Source organism: Cebidichthys violaceus, unplaced genomic scaffold (genome assembly GCF_023349555.1).
Source record: "Cebidichthys violaceus isolate CVI_PGR_0920_01 unplaced genomic scaffold, fCebVio1.0.p SCAF_6, whole genome shotgun sequence".
NCBI classification, from domain to species: domain Eukaryota; kingdom Metazoa; phylum Chordata; class Actinopteri; order Perciformes; family Stichaeidae; genus Cebidichthys; species Cebidichthys violaceus.
The window spans coordinates 9,256,008-9,275,693 of record NW_027176816.1 but is presented as its reverse complement, the minus strand read 5'-3'; the positions used below and the strand labels follow the sequence as shown (position 1 = coordinate 9,275,693).

The window sequence follows — 19,686 nt, the reverse complement described above, 5'->3', positions numbered from 1 at the left end:
GGCAAGTAGAGAGTTGCAGTAGTCCAGGCGGGAGATGACAAGAGCCTGGATGAGAACCTGCGCTGTCTCATCAGTGAGTAAGGGGCGAATCCTCCGGATGTTGTAGAGCAGGAATCTGCAGGAGCGTGTAACTGTCACAACTTCAGCCAGGCTTTAGTTTTTTCATTTGTCTGTCTCCTGTTTTGCCACACTAACTCTCATGTCATTTCAGAATCTGCCACTCCCCCCCGCTCTGCACTAATTGCTGATTTCATTTCACCTGGCCTGCCCCACCTCCATACTCACCTGCTCCTCATCAGCAATCAGCCCCTCAGTGTATATGTACCGGCCCATTTCCCTCAGTTCTCTGCCAGATTGTCTAGTGTGTTTCCCTTGCTATCCAGCAACCTGTCATTCCGATTCTGATCCTGATTATCCGTGTATTGACCTGCCTTTTTGGACTTTGGACCTTCTCTTTTGCCTGCTCCCACTGGATTTGTTTGCCACGCGGGTTACTACCTGGTTTGACATCTGCTGGTTATTAAACCCGGTTTCTACACCTGAACTGTTTTCTGTGTCGTGCTATTGGGTTCTTGTCTGTCGTTTTGTGATACCTGACAGTACAATCTGGCCAAAAATGAACCCAGCCGACATGGAGAAAATAAGGCAGGAAATGGCAGCACAAGCTGCTGCCCTACACCATCATGAGAAGCAATTCACCGCTATGGCAACGGCTCTCCAGGAGACTTCTGCACGCCACAACCAACATTTGGAGGCTCTGCGCAATCAGCTTCAGCAGCTCATACAGCCCAGACAAACGCCAGCGGTTTCACCACCCACCAGTCCTTCTGTTCCCACTGTTCTGGGTCCAGAACCCCGCTTAAGTGCTCTGGAGCGCTTTTCTGGAGCTCCAGGTACCTGCCGCTCTTTTCTGACTTTGTGCAAATTGACTTTTGAACTTCAGCCTCTCACATATCCCACTGAGAGGTCAAGAGTGGCTTTCATGATCACCCAGCTTACTGGGCGGGCTCGGGACTGGGGCACCGCTGAGTGGGAGAAGCAGTCGGCTTTCTGTTCTTCTGTGACTGCCTTCTCTGAGGGTCTTCGGAAGGTGTTCGATCACGCTACCCCTGGTCGAGAGGCTGCTCGTGGACTGTTAAACCTGGTTCAGGGGAACCGGAGAGTGACTGATTATTCCATTGAGTTCCGGACACTTGCTGCGGAGAGTGACTGGAACGCTTCCTCCCTGACTGACGCTTTCTACAACGGCCTTTCTGATGGCATCAAGGATGAGCTGGCGGCTCGGGATCCTCCGACTGATTTGGACACGCTCGTCGCCACGGCCATCCGCATTGACGGGCGTCTCCAAGAAAGGAGACGAGAGAGAGCGCTGATCAGTACTCCCCGGAGCCTTCCACGTCCTCCATCGTCGCCTCCCACTTCAATGTTTTCTCCTCCCACCGGTGCCTCTGGAGACCCGGTTGAACCCATGCAACTTGGCCGGACCAGGCTGTCAGCAGCTGAACGACAGCGGCGCCAAAGGGAGAACTGCTGCATGTACTGTGGGCAGGGAGGTCATTATGTGTCTTCCTGTCCAGTAAAAGACAGGGCTCACCAGGAATCCAGAGGGCGCTGGTGAGCCATATCATGAACTCTGAAATGCCCTCTCGTCCACTACTTCACGCCCAGCTCAACTGTAATGGACAATCACACGCTGTCTCTGTCCTCATTGACTCCGGGGCCGATGCCAACCTTCTGGATCGTGGTCTTGCCATGCAACTGGGTATTAACCAGGAACCCTTGGTCGAGCCTATCAAGGCGACTGCTCTGGATGGGCGCCTCCTCTGCACAGTAACCCACCGCACTGTTCCTCTTCATCTGGGCATATCTGGTAACCACACTGAATCACTTACCTTTCACCTGATAAATACTCCTCAGCACCCAATCATCCTGGGGTTTCCTTGGTTAATAAAACATAATCCACATATTGATTGGGGGACTGGTTCCATTCTACAATGGAGTGAACATTGTCATGCGGTCTGTCTGAAATCTGCTTTGCTACCTGCCTTCAACACCTCTTCCTCTAATGAGCTCCCAGATCTCTCAGGTGTCCCATCCGAGTACTATGACTTAAGGGAGGTGTTCAACAAAGTACGGGCCACATCGCTTCCCCCACACCGCCCGTACGATTGTGCCATTGACCTCCTCCCTGGCTCATCACCGCCAAGGGGGAGACTCTTTTCTCTGTCAGCCCCTGAAACCAAGGCCATGGACGACTACATTAACAACTCACTGGCAGCAGGCATCATCCGTCCCTCTTCATCCCCTGCTGGAGCCGGATTTTTCTTTGTGGATAAGAAGGACAAATCCCTCCGACCCTGCATCGATTACCGCGGTCTGAATGATGTCACCATTAAAAACCGGTACCCCCTCCCACTCATCTCTTCTGCATTTGAACTGTTACAAGGGTCTTCTGTGTTTACCAAGCTTGATCTCAGGAATGCCTATCACCTTGTTCGCATCCGGGAGGGGGATGAGTGGAAGACGGCGTTCAACACCCCTAGAGGCCACTATGAGTACCTGGTTATGCCTTTCGGACTCACTAATGCTCCTGCAATATTCCAAGCCTTAGTGAACGATGTGCTCCGGGATTTTCTCAATGTGTTTGTGTTTGTATATCTTGACGATATCCTCATCTTTTCAAAGACTGAACGGGAACATGTGCAGCATGTCCGCAGTGTTCTCCAGAGACTCCTAGAGAACCAGCTGTTTGTGAAAGTGGAGAAGTCTGAGTTCCATGCCACTGAGGTGTCGTTCCTGGGATACATCATTTCAGTTGGACGTATTCATATGGATCCCACCAAGGTTAAAGCGGTGGCGGATTGGCCGGTTCCCACCACTCGGAAGAAGCTTCAACAGTTCCTTGGGTTTGCCAATTTCTATCGTAGGTTTATCCGCAACTATAGTTCTGTGGCAGCTCCCCTGACAGCCCTCACCTCCCAGAAGATAGCCTTCCAATGGTCCCCTGCTGCAGAAAGGAGGTTCAAGGAGTTAAAATCACGGTTCTCTTCTGCTCCCATTCTCATCTTTCCAGATCCTGAACACCAGTTTGTTGTGGAAGTGGATGCGTCAGACTCCGGGGTGGGGGCAGTCCTGTCTCAGCGGTCAGCTGAGGACCAAAAGTTACACCCATGTGCTTTTTTCTCCCGCAAGTTGTCCCCAGCAGAAAGGAATTACGACGTCGGAAACCGGGAGTTACTGGCTGTCAAACTGGCTCTCGAGGAGTGGAGGCACTGGTTGGAGGGGGCAAAGCATCCGTTTGTGGTGTGGACAGACCACAAAAACCTGGAGTACATCCGGTCAGCCAAACGGTTGAACTCCCGTCAGGCCAGATGGGCATTATTCTTTAATCGTTTTGATTTTACCCTGTCTTATCGCCCAGGTACAAGGAACGTCAAACCAGATGCCCTGTCCCGTCAGTTCCAGTCAGACAACTGTCCCACACAGCCTGAGAGTATCCTCCCCACTAAGGTGGTCATCGGCGCAGTTACCTGGGACATTGTGGACAAGGTAAAACAGTCCCAGGCCGACCACCCGGCTCCCAGTGCCTGCCCTGATGATCGTCTGTATGTGCCTGTGAGTCTCCGCTCTCAGGTCCTCCAGTGGGGACATTCTTCTCGCCTTGCCTGTCACCCAGGGGTTAGGCGCACCCCAGCTCTGCTAAAACAACGTTTCTGGTGGGCTTCCATTGAAGAGGACACCAAGGAGTTTATCGCCGCTTGCCAGATTTGTGCTCAGCACAAGACTGCTCGCCATGCCCCTTCTGGTCTTCTTCAGCCACTGCCTATTCCTCATCGTCCATGGTCCCATGTCTCACTTGACTTTGTCACCGGACTGCCTCCCTCAGAGGGTAACACCACCATTCTGACTATCGTGGACAGATTTTCTAAGTCTGCTCAGTTTGTTCCGTTGCCAAAATTACCATCTGCCAAAGAAACGGCTGAACTTATGTTACATCATGTTTTCCGTCTGCACGGCCTCCCCTGTGATATTGTCTCAGACCGGGGGCCACAGTTCACTTCTCGTTTCTGGACAGAGTTTTGCCAGCTGTTGGGGGCCACGGTCAGCCTATCCTCTGGGTTCCATCCTCAATCCAACGGACAGACGGAACGGATGAACCAGGAAATGGAGACTGCCTTGCGTTGCATTGCATCCCAGACACCGACCTCCTGGTCCAAACAGCTTCTGTGGGTGGAGTATGCTCACAATACGCTTCCAAGCTCAGCAACAGGGCTTTCTCCTTTCCAGTGCTCTCGGGGATATCAACCTCCACTGTTCCCGGAGCAGGAGCGAGAGGCCAGGGTCCCATCTGTCCAGGCGTTCATCCAGCGCTGTCGGCGCACCTGGTGGCGGGCCCGTTCTGCTCTCCTGCGTTCGTCCAACCGGTACCAGAGAAATGCCAACCGCCGTCGGATCCCTGCACCCTGCTACACTCCTGGTCAGAAGGTTTGGCTGTCCACACATGACCTCCCACTCCGGGTAGAGTCTAGGAAGTTGGCCCCAAGGTTTGTGGGCCCGTTCTCCATCACTAAGGTCATCAACCCTGCTGCAGTCCGTCTCCGCCTTCCTCGCTCCATGAGAATTCATCCCACCTTTCATGTCTCCAAGATCAAACCCGTAAAGGAGAGCCAGCTCCAGCCCTCCTCCAGACCCCCGCCACCCCCCCGGCTCATTGACGGGGGTCCTGCTTACTCTGTCCATCGTCTCATCAAGTCACGACCGCGGGGAAGGGGTTTTCAATACCTGGTCGATTGGGAGGGTTATGGCCCTGAGGAGCGCTCATGGGTTCCAGCTCGTAACATCTTGGACCCTGACCTCATCTCAGCTTTCCATAGGGACCATCCTGACCAGCCCGGTGGGACGTCAGGAGCCGTCCCTAGAAGGGGAGGTTCTGTCACAACTTCAGCCAGGCTTTAGTTTTTCATTTGTCTGTCTCCTGTTTTGCCACACTAACTCTCATGTCATTTCAGAATCTGCCACTCCCCCCCCGCTCTGCACTAATTGCTGATTTCATTTCACCTGGCCTGCCCCACCTCCATACTCACCTGCTCCTCATCAGCAATCAGCCCCTCAGTGTATATGTACCGGCCCATTTCCCTCAGTTCTCTGCCAGATTGTCTAGTGTGTTTCCCTTGCTATCCAGCAACCTGTCATTCCGATTCTGATCCTGATTATTCGTGTATTGACCTGCCTTTTTGGACTTTGGACCTTCTCTTTTGCCTGCTCCCACTGGATTTGTTTGCCACGCGGGTTACTACCTGGTTTGACATCTGCTGGTTATTAAACCCGGTTTCTACACCTGAACTGTTTTCTGTGTCGTGCTATTGGGTTCTTGTCTGTCGTTTTGTGATACCTGACAGTAACGGATGAAATGTTTGCTGAGAATGACAGTTGGTCATCCAGGGTCACACCCAGGTTCCTCGCAGTCCGAGTTGGCGTCACCATGGTATCATCAATGGTGATGGACAGGTCCCGGTGCGGGCAACCCTTCCCCGGGAGGAACAGTAGCTCAGTTTTGTCTACGTTGAGCTTGAGGTGGTGCGTTGTCATCCGCTTCGAGATGTCAGCCAAGCACGCAGCGATGCATGTCTCCACTTGGGTGTCAATGACAAGACCAGCTGGGTGTCATCGGCATAACAATGGTAGGAGAAGTCATGCAAGCGAATAACAGAACCCAGAGATGTTGTGTAGAGCGAGAAGAGAAGGGGGCCCAGGACTGAACCTTGCGGAACCCCCGTAGTCAGCATGCGTGGTTCCGACACGGCCCCTCTCCAGGTCACCTGGTAGGATCGACCTGTCAGGTAGGATGCAAACAGGGAGAGTGCAGAGCCTGAGACGCCCATCCCCTCGAGGGTGGAGAGGAGGATCTGATGGTTCACAGTGTCAAATGAGCTTACTCACCCTTAGTAGAAAACAAGAGAGGGCTGTAAAATATGTGTAATATAATAAGAGTTTTACTCTCTTACAGTTTTACATTTGAGCAGTGGTGGGCTGTCAGGGCCAGCTAAGACTTCTCTGCTGGCCTAAACAGAATCACAATTTAATAATTTTTCACAAATACACTACAAGTATTATTTTTTTCCCATTAGCTTATTTTCTCATTGCACAGCTCCTGTCTTCCTCAGTTGCTCTGCTTCCAGCCTGCAGCGCTGCTTCCAGTGCAGCTTGTTTTAAGTAGAGCTCTTATCCAATCAGATTCAGCCTCTATGTCTCTATGTAAGGAGAGAGGCCCGAGGTCCTCTAGGTAGACCTTGCAGATTAAAGTATATGGGGACGATATTGTTGATTGTCATCGTCTTCAACCAATCAGATCTTTAGTTTGACATCATGGGCGTATTCTTTGACGTGCCAGAGCTGCCCAGGTAGCCTGCTAAGTACGTCAGCATTAAAGTGCGCCGTGATTGGTCAGTAGGCCAGCGTGACTTTTGTCAAACAGAAAGCTAGCTAGCAGATCTAGTGTTTAGTAAGAGTTAAAGTTGAAACATATATAAGAAGTTATGACATTGACATGACATTTTTAGCGTTTTTAAATGGATTTCTGGAGAAGGACATTTCCAGAAAAGCTGGACATCGTATCAAAGGGTCGGTCAAGCCCACAGCTAGCAGCCCTGACCCAGCATGGAAATGGATTTGTACGAACGGTATTTCTGATTGACAGCGGCGGAGAAGCCATTTTATGGCTAAGAATGTTTTTTATTTGCAACTGAGCTCTTGGTGTTTGGAGCTGTTTGGAGCTATGCTACGCTAACCAAGGGAGCTATACGACGGGACACGCACAAGCTACGTGCTTTTGAAAACTTTTGGAGAGACCTGAGTGGACCTTTTAAGTGAAGAGCAGCTGTGGTAAGTTAACTGATTTTGAGTCTTTACATCTGCAGTAGCGTTTCTACAGTGTTCATTTGTCTATCGTGTCGTTTTTATGAATAATATGAATGGCTCGTGCTCTAGCGCCGCAGTGTTGCTGGATTGATTTGTTGCTTTGTTGTCATATAAATATATGTGATTGGTTCTTGTGAGTTTTTCTTGTCATTGTGTTAATTAAATTGATTTGGACTATATGCATTGTCCGTTAATTACGAAGCATCCCGTCATACGTTATTGTCCGGACAGTTGAATCCATTCGGGCTTTTGTTTCCCCGCTAAGCTAGTTAGCTTAGCCCCCCTGAAGACACGTGCGGCGCCGCAGCCTTAGCTGTTTTTTGTTATTGTTCCGGGTTCAGAGGTCACAAAGCCTGTTGTCTGTTACGTGAGCGCAGTCCACCGAAAACATTATATTTCCCATAATTTAAGCTTCTGCATTTTCCAAATGCACTAGTATTATTCAAACGTATTTTTCGGTTCTTAAGCCTCGTACCGAACGGTTTCATACGAATACGTGTATTACACCCCGAGAAACAAATAACCATAGCTGTGGCATCATAATGAGCTTAATAGGACATGGCTCAAGTCTAGTAGGGCAGCACAGAAGGCCCATGTATAAAATGCACAGTCCGCCACTGCATTTGAGAGTAGTCCTTCCTTTATTATTGTGGTATAAAAGACTTGTGTGCTATTGAGTGCCTTCAACACAGGCTCACTGTGTTTCCAAACAAAGACAGGTTGCACTGGAGAATAAATCAATCCACCCAATAATGGGGAAAAAATAATCTAAATTAATTGAAGCCAATTATAACCCAAAGTCCAAGTGTTGGACTGGGTGTTCTTATCTCAGGGCTTCCACGAGATCCAATAATCTTATCCCACAGCTGCACTAAATGGATACATTCGTCAAAACTGTTGAAATGGAGAGGGCTGGCCTCAATTCATGCTTGAGCACAACAGGTTAATGATTCCAAAGATGACACAACCCTTAATTATTTTTTCATTATTATCCTCTGAAAAGGTGATTATTACAAAACAAAACACTGCTGAGCCGTGCATTGTTAAGCCCGCTCTCTATTCATTGATTCCTTTAAACCTCATTCGAGAGAGAATCATCCAAAGTGATGAGAGGGCTTTGATGACGGCATCAGTGCTTTTCAAATCATGGATCAGGCCACAATGAATTGCTCACCTGCCTAGCCGTGTTTGCTGAAGTGATATGTGTCTGCAACGTCACTTTCACCACATATTTCAAAAACCTTTTTTATCATCTTTCAATCAGCACCGTCCAAAGCAGGGCTCCCACTCTGTTATTGTTCTTTTCATCAAGACCCGCATGAAATGAGCAGCTTCAGGCGAAACAATTTCAGTTTAAAAGAAAGAGCAGAAACATCCGACAAGAAGGGAAATCTATTTGACAATGAATCCAACATTACAAGGCCAACAACAGTGACAGGTTTGGCAGAAGGAAAGAAAGCTCAGTTCATCATAAGCTTATTGATTCTCTTCTGGCTGAGAAGAAATGTGATCACATACTTTTTCAGCAGCCACTAGCTTTGAATGTGATAATGAAAAGTGTGTTCGTCTGTGTATGTTAGCCTGACAGACTGGTGGCCTGTCACCAAGACCTCTTCAACCTCTCACCCAATGCCTGCTGGGATAGGTTTCAAGGCCCACTGCACTGTTACCAACTCCTTTTTAGGAGAAAACAGCTAAGGCCTGCTCGCAAATCACAAAATACAATTTAATATACATGTTGGTGTAAAGACATCCCTTAAAGTGATACAAAGTCACCAACAAGTTTCTACATTTGTCACTGGGCCCAGAGGGAAACAATTAAAATATCCCTGGTGCCTGATTGCTGTAAGGTCACAATGTGTACTCCTCCTCAGAGTCCTTTCTCTGTCAAATCTGTATACACAGACATTATACACATACTTCTAGATTCAATATGACTGTGTTCAAATTAAACTTTGAGGATATCGTGGTCTCTGATGTACATTGTGAATAAACATCCATAAATCAGCTTATAAAGCATAGACAGTACTTATAACTCCAGTACTTGCCTTAGAATCATACATTCAATGGGGCCAATTTGTCGTAAACAAATGTAGACCAAAACGACTACAAGGCAACAATACACTTCCAAAACTTAAAGCATGATTACTCCCCAAATCAAAGTGAGACAAATAATAATAACAATAATAATAACAATAGGAGTTACAAAGGGGATGGGCACGGTGTTATTTAGGGTGTGTCATAACTTCAGCCAGGCTTTAGTTTTTCATTTGTCTGTCTCCTGTTTTGCCACACTAACTCTCATGTCATTTCAGAATCTGCCACTCCCCCCCGCTCTGCACTAATTGCTGATTTCATTTCACCTGGCCTGCCCCACCTCCATACTCACCTGCTCCTCATCAGCAATCAGCCCCTCAGTGTATATGTACCGGTCCATTTCCCTCAGTTCTCTGCCAGATTGTCTAGTGTGTTTCCCTTGCTATCCAGCAACCTGTCATTCCGATTCTGATCCTGATTATTCGTGTATTGACCTGCCTTTTTGGACTTTGGACCTTCCCTTTTGCCTGCTCCCACTGGATTTGTTTGCCACGCGGGTTACTACCTGGTTTGACATCTGCTGGTTATTAAACCCGGTTTCTACACCTGAACTGTTTTCTGTGTCGTGCTATTGGGTTCTTGTCTGTCGTTTTGTGATACCTGACAGGGTGTGCAGTTGTCTCACTTTTGTCTGAGGGACTGTGTAAAACCTTAGCAATATAACAATATTATGATCATGTTTTAATCAGAGGGTTTGTCATCTTCAAAAAGTCTTCACCCAAAAGCATGTAATCTAAAAGGGAGGGGTTGTCTTGTAATAAGCGTCATCTAATATTCAGGTCAATAAAAAAAGAGCATGACTCCCACTGTGCAGGCAAGCGAAAAGAGCAGAGAGCTATTATAATGAGCTGACTCTCTCATAATGCAGATTTCAAACTTTACAATCACACCTACACTAAACCTTCATTAGTTTGATTTACTTTAGTCTTGTAACCTCGATACGACCAGCAGTTTACCGGGGATACTGCGCTGCACTTGCCAGATAAAGCCAAAATGAATTATGTGGTGCAGTTCACTTGTTACAGGTTACAAAATCCACAAGAGACAGTGGTGACTTCACATGCATTGTTCGCACATATATGGGACAAAAGCTTTCAAGCATTTTCAACTAAAGTCACATCTCAGGATCATAACTTAACCTCCACAAAACAGTGTAGCTATGAAGAGAGCAAGCATCAACGTCAGAGGCAGCACCAAATAGATATTGAGGGCAAAGCCTTTGATCTTGGGAGATAGCAGGTTCTGCAAGGTAATATGAAGAATACAACAGACGGAGGAAACGGGGAGCAAAAACACAGAGCAAGAGGTACAAACAAATAAACAAGCTTTGGCTAGTACCTCTTCTACAAATCCCATTTATACAATCAAAATACTCCTACGATGGCCTGTTTCCATAGTAACGTACTGTGTCATGTGCACACACACACAAACACACACCTGAGGCAGCAGTCCCATCATCTGTGGTTTCCACTTAGACTGCATCAATAGATGAGCAAGTTAGATTAGGAGAGTGTTGTATCTGATGTGGGCCGGCCTCATTGAGACTGAAACTATTCTTCACATGAAAAGGGAGAGCCGTTAACCGACAGGCTACTAACCAAACCGTCCTGTAGTTTGCAGATTCTCTTTGTTTGTGATCCTCTGAGTTTAACCATGACACACTGTAAGTGGCTTCACGTGGGAAAAAATCTTTCAAAAACACAAATATAGTCAAAATGCATGCAGTGCCAGAGCATCCACATTCACTTGAGATAACAATTTACTTCTACCACGACAAGCCAAGAAAAACAAAAACAAAACGGATTTAGCCATGATCATGCCTGTCAGACAAGCCAGGTGGCCTAGCAACCTAGGTTTGACTTGGCCAATTATGCAAATATTTATATTTAATACCCAAAAGTATAACTTATTCAGTTGATTCCTGTAAGTTCTGGATGCATAGCCACAACAATAAATGCATTGTGAGACAGTCTGTTGAGTCTCGAGGTCCAATAGCATATATAGTAATACTCTTACTAAATGCCTTAAGAGCCTTAAATAAATTCCAAGCATGTGTCTGATAATGATGATTCTAAAAACATTAAACGGTAAAGGTCCTCGACAGCATTTTGCCTGTAAATAATGTCATCTAGACATTTAGTATACAGCAATGTAGTGGATAAACTGAATATGGTTATTAGCTTTGTTGTTATTATAATCCCCTTTTATTACAGCCTAACAAAAGGTCCCGTATCTCTTTGCAGACAATCCCACACGGGGTTCACAACCACTCGTTACAGTAAGATCAAGCTGAAGCGGCCTTCTCACTCACTCAATGCCAAAATCCAACCCAAATGATTCGGGAAACCAATACAGCCATTTCCCTGAGGAGGATGAGTCCAACGTTTCAAGCCCAATCGACAATCTGAAAACATTTTGTTCTGGGTTAAATGTCTGTACTTAGCCGTTTGCTCGACTCTGACCTCGAGCTTGCGTTTCACCTTGAAGGATACACATTTATCTTTCCCTATCCCGGGAGACCGGAGAGGACAGTTAGTCATTGCTCCAGCTGTGTTCGGAGACCAGCTCGGAGGGCTGCGAATCGCACAATCTCTGAGGCATTGCGGTCTGGATCAATGCAGACTATTAACCATGTTGTGGTGCTATTCCCGAAGCACTTGCAGTCTTTGTGAGAGCCACACCTTGGACTCTGATTGAAAGGGTTAAAGCTGGTTGAGAGAAGAGCTTGGAAACTGTGCAGTGTGTTAAAGGCTTGCACAATCATCAGCTCTCTCCTTGGCTCCGTTAAGCGCACCTCCCAAATCAATAGACTAGTCATTTTCAGTTTTCATTGCAGAGAGCTCGCTTCAAACATGCCATTATTTATTCCATGTAATGGGTCTTTAGATGTAAGTTGAGTGAAAAGATGCTCTGCGTCCCCACTGACTTCCTGCAGAGGGAAAGCATTTACTGATATTAGGTTTTCAAGGGAGTTAGCAAAACATGTGCAAACACCCAAAACATGATTAATACAGTATACAGCTAGCTCAAATTAATATACAGAATGTTGCAATACAATCATTCTGAATACTAAAATGCTCTTTTTGAACTTCAGAAACGGCATAAAATACACTCATTAAAATTCATGTAGAGTGGTGCATATAGCATAAAATAAATGTTTTGATATAGTATATATAGAATATGGTTATATAGAAATTATGACCCAGATATGTACTATGCAGAACATTTTACAGTAGAGAAATGCATTTTCTGGTTGAAACCTTTCATGTTACTCACATGTGCTTGTACGGTTATATCAGCCATAAACAAAAATTAGGGGCCACTATACTATAAGCCCTCAGGCTCTAACTGTGCATCTCTCAGCATTTCCAACTGTTCTCTAATTGTTGTCTGTTGACATAGTTAATGGCAGCTCAGTCACTCAGTGCTGCTTCTGGGCTTTTGTAGGATGCAAATTGCAAAGAGTAATTGGTCACAAGTTGAGAGGACTAATTACCATACATGTCAGGTAACAGAAAATAGTGGGGCAGTCTCGTAGGATCATTAGAAGTCTTTCATGTGAGCCAAAAGCCTGTTTTTCCCACAAGTTTAACTCGCTAAACTGCTTCCCAGTTATTTTTTATTATGAACATACAATTTAATTTTAATATTGCACAAAAGAAAAGTAAAAAAAAATGTTTGTGTAGGCCTATGCCATTATAGTTCTCAGATAGAAAGAAATTGGCAGGTCAGACTTTTAAAAAAAAATCTGAATCTGGCAAGAAAATTGCAATCGGTGCATTTTCTTACATCAAACTATTTTCTAATGACTCTTTTGCTATGACAGATAGCTCTTTTCTCTGCAGGCAACATTCAGCACTGTATTCCTAGAATGAAATGGTTTTCAATTTATTCCTTACAAGATATGCCGTCAGTCTCAATCTGTTCAACATACAAATCCACCAGCTAGAGGAGTAATATCATCCATCTTGCACCGACAATAACATTTCCGTTGGGCCCCCAAAAAATATTAGCAATATTACAAATAGCAGATAAAGAGTGAAAGATAAAATTTTACATTTTCCTTCCGGATACTATCAACTTAATGAATGAGATACCCATGGGCATTTCATTGAGCGCAATACTCTTGGCCGCAGCAGCATTAGTAGCGACCTTGTCTGTATAAGTACCATCACTGGGAATAACATTCACAGAGATCCGGCAATTATGACTTTGAGAAAAGGCAAACAGAAATAGGAATAAACTAATTGAAAATGCAACCATCACAGAGACTTCTAAATAAATCACCTCAAGTTCAAGCTTCCTGCCTTTGATATGAAAGAATCATTTTCAAATTCAAACGACACTGAAGCCGTGAACTCGGGTGATTCTAGTATTTTGAGCTTCTCGATGTGGAGCTCAGGAAAACACTCCGGCTGTTTCTAACAGTAGATGAAGACAAAACTCTCTTTGAACCAAATTACCCTATTTCCATTTTCATTTGTCACACTCTGGGATTGAGCTGGGCCACAATAAGCCATAGCCATAGTAGCACATGGCTGTCCCTCATTGGAGCAGGGCCTATTAGACAGGCCTGGTGGAGTCAGAGGACGGGTTGAGGGGGCAGATGGGACCATGGTGATGTATTATGCATGGGTAAGAACCATGCTCTGGAGGGCCAGCTGAGGCTCCAGTTGGAGAGAGGGACAGACTGACCAAGCCAGACCCATCACACACTGGCTCCCTCTCTAGCAGCCCCCACCAGTCCTCTGAGACTGTGGACTGTGGGCAGTCTGCGCTCCTCCATGACCCAGGGCACAGATCCAGCACTATTGGCTAATATATGTGGAAGTCAGTCCTTTGTTGCGTCATATGAAGAGCACATCCCAATAAATATTTCAACACAGACTTAGGTATCCAGACTACACTAGTAGATAGGGGGATTACCACCTTAGCATACGCTGTCATGTAGGCAGCATTAATTGTCTTTTGGTACAAGCAGTAAGCACATCATTGACATTTTATCAATTTAAAAAGTTGATGCATGTTATATACATGTATGGCATGAACAATATTAGAAAACAGATGCCTATTTACACATCCAGCAGACATGGAGCAACATTAGCTTTGGAAATGAGTTTTATGAGAGCACTGAGACTGAACCAAAACAGTAAAGCAATGAAAACAATGAGCATAAAGATACTAAAAAGCTAAATAGTGCAGAGGGTAACGGAGCTGGGTGACGAGTGGCCTGTGGGTTCGTCAGTAACACCGACACCCATGTCACTGAGTTCAGGGAGAGAAGACTTTGTAAATCTACAACACTTACCAGCGAAGCTAAGTTTGTACACTTTACAGCCACAGAATATTGATCCTCTCAGAATAGCCAGCAACGGCAGCAATATTGATTTGCACTGTGTTTGAAATTACAAAAGGGCTCACAATTACTGCCTCTTTGCGAAAATTTCATTACATGAAATATTGATTCGATGTGTTCCTGTATTCATTGTTTTTAGTTCAAGAATTGTTTGTGCAAGTTTGTTCCTGCAAAAAAAAAAAAAAAGACAAATGAATCTGCTCTTTCTGTACGAGTGACAGACGTGTCTGCAGCTCTCCACTGATGATTAGAGCAGAGTGGAGGTCAGAGGGGGTCAGAGAGATCTTATTTATCAGTGTCTCCACTCAGTCACTGTCAAAGTCACCTTTAATGCCTCCGATGTGCGTCCACATCCCCCCCTGCGCTCAAACTCTCCATTTCCCCCCCCCGTTCCCCTCCACTGATGACTGACAGCACAGCTAATGTAGTCACAGCCGGGTACAGCACGGAAAGGGGAGATAGAGAAAGGGTCGGAGGCAAAAGCTCAGCAGCCAATCTCCTCCCAGCTTGACTGCAGGATACACACCAGATGGGCCTTTGGAGGAAAAGAAAGATCCTCACCGAGCCGCTCTGCAGTGAGCTGTCTGTTGCGGGAAAATAGCAGTGGTTTGTTGAAATTGCCACGTTCTAATAATATGTCATGAGAAAGTTGAGAAAGGTGAAGGAAGATTTGAGAACCGGAAGTTTTTTTTCAGAGATTTATGGTCAACTGCTTCATTTAGTCAGTGTGTTTCTCAGGTGGTGTTGTGCACAACTCTCAGTCACTGCAGAACTGCCGGGGATCCGTCACGGTGGAAGTAAAACCAAACAAAGTGGCAAACAACTTCATTCGATCACAGCAAGAAAACACAATAAAGAAAAACTAATTTTACAAGAGGAAAACTATAAATCACATAAAAGTATCAAAATCATCCATTTGTCGTCCGTTGATCGTTTTTCCCAGTGATCCATGTCAAGTCTAGGATACAGAAGATATGATGGTATTCTTTCAATTTAAACTTTAAATGATTCATAATCATTTTAGCTAAATTTATAAAACTGTTGAAAACTATTTTCAGTTTTCTGTAGCCTTAGCTACAATAATTCATTTTCAATTTTGATACCAAGGTTAGCAACCTATATATGTTTTTCTGTTGTTATGAAACGTAAAATGTAATTTTACTTTGTCAGGTATTGTGTTTTCTAGAAGGATTTGGTTATCACCTGGGGATTTGGCATGGCATTGAACTGTCAAACAATTAGGTCAAAATGTCCATGAAAATGTATAAATAAACTGTACTGATAGTCATTGATAAGTTTTCAAGGTTTTCCCTGACCACAAAAACCCTCCTGTAATATTTATTATGAATGTTTTCTGTTCTGTCATCACCATCTTTTGCTGAACAAACTACAGGTTTATATATTCTCGATATTGACACATCAGCCTCTTTATACTGCATGAAGCTTCCTGTTCTGAGGAAACAGAAAAGGACAGCAATCTTTACTGATAGACACCCGCTTTGTGACTCCTTTTCCTTGTGCTACGACTAAAACCAAAAGAACAACGTTCAAAAGAATGCTGACAGAATGAGAGGTGCCTGGACTGTGAGTAAATTAACAAGACAGTCTGCCGTGTTCTTGAAAGAAAGATGGCTACCTGTCTTTTAGAGGGAGAATGAGGGATAAAGTGAAAAAAGAAGGAGAAGTCAGCAGTCACTCAGCAGTCCCCACGTCTCCTGTCCTGGTTAGCAAATGCATTTTTTTTAGCTTTAACAAGGTTTTTAGCCTCACAGAGAAACAGACGGGAGAATCACAGAGACAGCAATGCGAAGTTGGTACCTTGTTTGGATCTGTGTGGGAACCCATTTTTGTTTTGTATAAATGCATACACGCATACAAATGTCCAACCAGCAAGCACTTAAAGCCTTGCAACCTTGTTGTGGATTAGAGTTCATGAGCATTTCGATTCAGCAACAGCTGTTACGTTGTAGCTCATACGGTGCATTTTTCAGCACAAATTAATTTGTATTAGTGTGAGGAAAACAGAAAACGACACTGGAGCAAACGAACACAACTAGCATATGTGCAATCAACTGCAAACAGCTCAATCACACTCTTGACACCGCCACTTCAGCTGGCAGCATCCTCCCTCCCCTAATTGGAGCTTGTAGGAATCCAGCCTCTCATCTCCTCCTCTTCCATCACAAAGGTGATGTGAAATGATCCACAAGAACATGAGCAAAACAAGAGGAAACTGAGGGAAAGAGATGTAGGAGAGAGGCTGCCAGTAATGTCACGTCCCTGTCGTCTCTACCTGAAGCAAAAAAAGTGGTTCAGAAAATTCATTTATTAACAAAAAAAAAAGGTGCCACACTAGCAGGACAACAACATCAATCCTCCAACATTCTCACAGCTGCTTACTCGGATGATTGACGCCCCAGAGTAGTATTTTTAAAAAGGACACTGTGGTCAACTCTGAATAAGAGGACATGGAGGAAGATTCAGTCAAAGAGAGACAGGGTGAGGAGAAAAAACAAATTAACTAGTGGAAGACTGTCGAACACTGTGTTCCGTTCAGTGTATCGGTCATTGCACTGAGGGAATTTAAGTGGCAATTGACTCTGATCGAGGAAATGTAACCTTGTTGTTGAACCCCTATTACACAAAGTCAATATTTTCATTTCATCTGAGGCCCTTTGCCGGAGCAGCTCAGAAATAGCATTCTGTGTCTTCACAAACAATTTGCACCGGTGCAAAATGAAGCATGAAGTCTACTCCGACACTACCAGTCTGCCAAGTACCGACACAAAGTACGATGTTCTCTGTTGTGATTTCATGAATTCAAGAGCACATATTCCAGCAATTTATGAGCTAGATTACATGTGTCTTCACTGCACAACTAATGATTATTTTCAAACTGATAAGCCCTCAATTATATTTTTAGATTTATCAAGCAATAAATAATTTAGTCTATAAAAAAAAGCTTTTGTTTTGACAGAAGTCTGAGAAGCTGGAATTGGCTTGAGAGTGGGGCCACTACCGACTACAATCGATTTATCTATCATCTATATTACCGAGTAGTTGATCAATCTAAATGATTAAACTACTTCCATTGTATTTTGCCATTGCATAATGCAGCAGAAAATAAAATATGCTACCCTTGAAATCCCTTGAAATATTAAAGATATTGTAATGGAGTATCAAAATATGCTCCCCATATTCTTACAGTAGTCTACACTTACCTGTTTAGAATCAAAATAAAAACACACCGTCTGTGTGACGCTGCAGCACGGCACTGTGCAGTAGTCTCCATGAAGATGAATGGCACCTGGACTCCCACCATGCCACAGCACACAGAGCCCCCCCCCCATGTTTTTTCCGGTGTGTTTGCCGCAATATAAGTTTGGACTTTTGCAAGGTGACCGCTGGCAAACGCTCTTTTTTTAACACCATAAATGTAAGTGCCATGATTGCGCCATGAAAGTGGCACAGCAAGAATTCCCTCAAATATGTGGCGACACTGTGACTTTTGAAAGTCAGATTGCAACTGGTCAACAGCGCACATTTGTTCATCAAAGGTGAACTCTTCACAAAAGCACTGTACTAATATTCTTCACCACCATCCCCGATTGCAACGGTTTCACTGATAGTCATTAGTTTTGGTGGAAATTTCTAGGACCCTGAAAAAGTTGATTCAGGGACAGACTTTTTACTTTTAGAAATGCTAGTGTGAGCAACCAGGACAACCAGCCACCTTTCAACTCCCAGGTGAATCCCCCCAACCAGCATCCAACAACTATTTTTGTCAAGTAATGAGTCATCCTCTAGTCCCACCTGCCTTTTCAAGAGCAAATTAATCTATTGACTCTTGTACCTGTGCATCCACAAGAAGGTGCCTCATCAGCGTCATGGACTTCTGCAGCGGCTCCTTCTCAGGAGGAGGAAAGACGGGCTGCTCCTGCTCCAGCGGCTTGGGTCCAGTCACCATGATGCTCGCAATCTGGTCGTTCAAGCTGTTCAGAGATTGCACAGCTACAGGAAGACAAACACAACAATAACAGTCAGTTAACATAGACCAGTTGTTCTATTTGGATTGGTTGTTAATCTGGTGGCATTACAAAAGACAATTCAAAATTATAGCTTTTTTTATGGCCTACCTATCATGAGTGCAGACAGGCTTAAGTGTGTATAAAATGCTTTCAATACCAGAACGCCATTACAAACAGACACATTTCTCCATCCTTTGTTGATGTATTGCTAGGCTCTTTCTGAGCAGGAACAACAGAGATAACAGTGGAAGAAAACGGTTTCCTACTGTCACACCGTCACCGACTTTCTCCGTCAACGCCTCTCTGGTTCAGAATGTTCCATGTCGGCCTGAGAGCCATCCTGTTTTGTTTCCCCGTTCTTGCCCTTGCGTGTCCCTGGCAAACCTCTCCTTTCAGGTTTCCTCTCCAGCTAAGCTTCCACATTAAGAAATAGCCAGCCCTACTATATTTCCTTCTCTCACACACACACATATACACACACACACAAACACTTCCTCAACCCGCTTCCATTTACTGGTAATCCCCCTTAGTCTTTGAAAGGTCATCACAACTATTTCAGAGGCCACCCACATGGCGGAAATGTTGGATAAATGAAAGTGTGTGAGAAAAAGCGATTTCCATATTTTTGTTTCTTTTTTCATGAGCTCCTACACTAACCCCTTATGTGTCATTATCTACCTTTCCAGCATTTAAACTTTGCTAAAACCTCAAACTTGCAGCTTTGTCGGTTATAAAGGGAGACAAAGTGGTCAAGGATTGACTGTCTGTCCAGAGGTCGTCTGATACGGACTCAGGACCATTAAACCTTGTGTTGCTGGAATCGGCCAAATTAAGAAATCCAACCTGCTAAATCCATAAAGAGAAGGATAATTTTAGGCCAAGAATCTGGATAGGGTCTTTTCAGGATGCAAATATAAAGCCTTTTTCACACACAAAAGCCCACGCAAAAAAAAAGAGAGAGCACAGATTAATGCGTTACATAATCCAAAAAAAATAAAAAAATTCTTTCACCGTGGCTGACATTTCCTAGCAAACAAGCTTTGAGTAGGAAATTTGACAAGTCTGCACTGAAGGCAGAGATAAGACAGGAAAGAGGGGGCGGAAGAGGAAGACCGTGTCCCCTCGCAGTGAGAGTTGAGCAGACATCAGATGCTTGAATACGTGAGTGGGCTGGTTATCGCCCGAGTTCACAGACACTCCAACCAGTTCTCTAAACACAGTCCGAACACATAATGGATTACAGTGAGCCAGTGACTCTTCTTACACATTTCTTTTCAGTTTAGATCC

At 44.8% G+C, this 19,686-nt stretch overlaps 1 protein-coding gene across 1 annotated transcript in view; it reads right to left on the bottom strand.

Moving 5' to 3' along the window:
• Positions 1-19,686, bottom strand: part of LOC137889014 (kazrin-like) — a 200,186-nt gene that overhangs the window by 146,986 nt on the left and 33,514 nt on the right. Inside the window, exon 2 of the mRNA XM_068732572.1 lies at positions 18,225-18,382. Within this exon, the coding sequence (XP_068588673.1) occupies positions 18,225-18,338 (114 nt within the window). The 5' untranslated portion in view covers positions 18,339-18,382. The remainder of the gene's footprint in view (positions 1-18,224; positions 18,383-19,686) is intronic.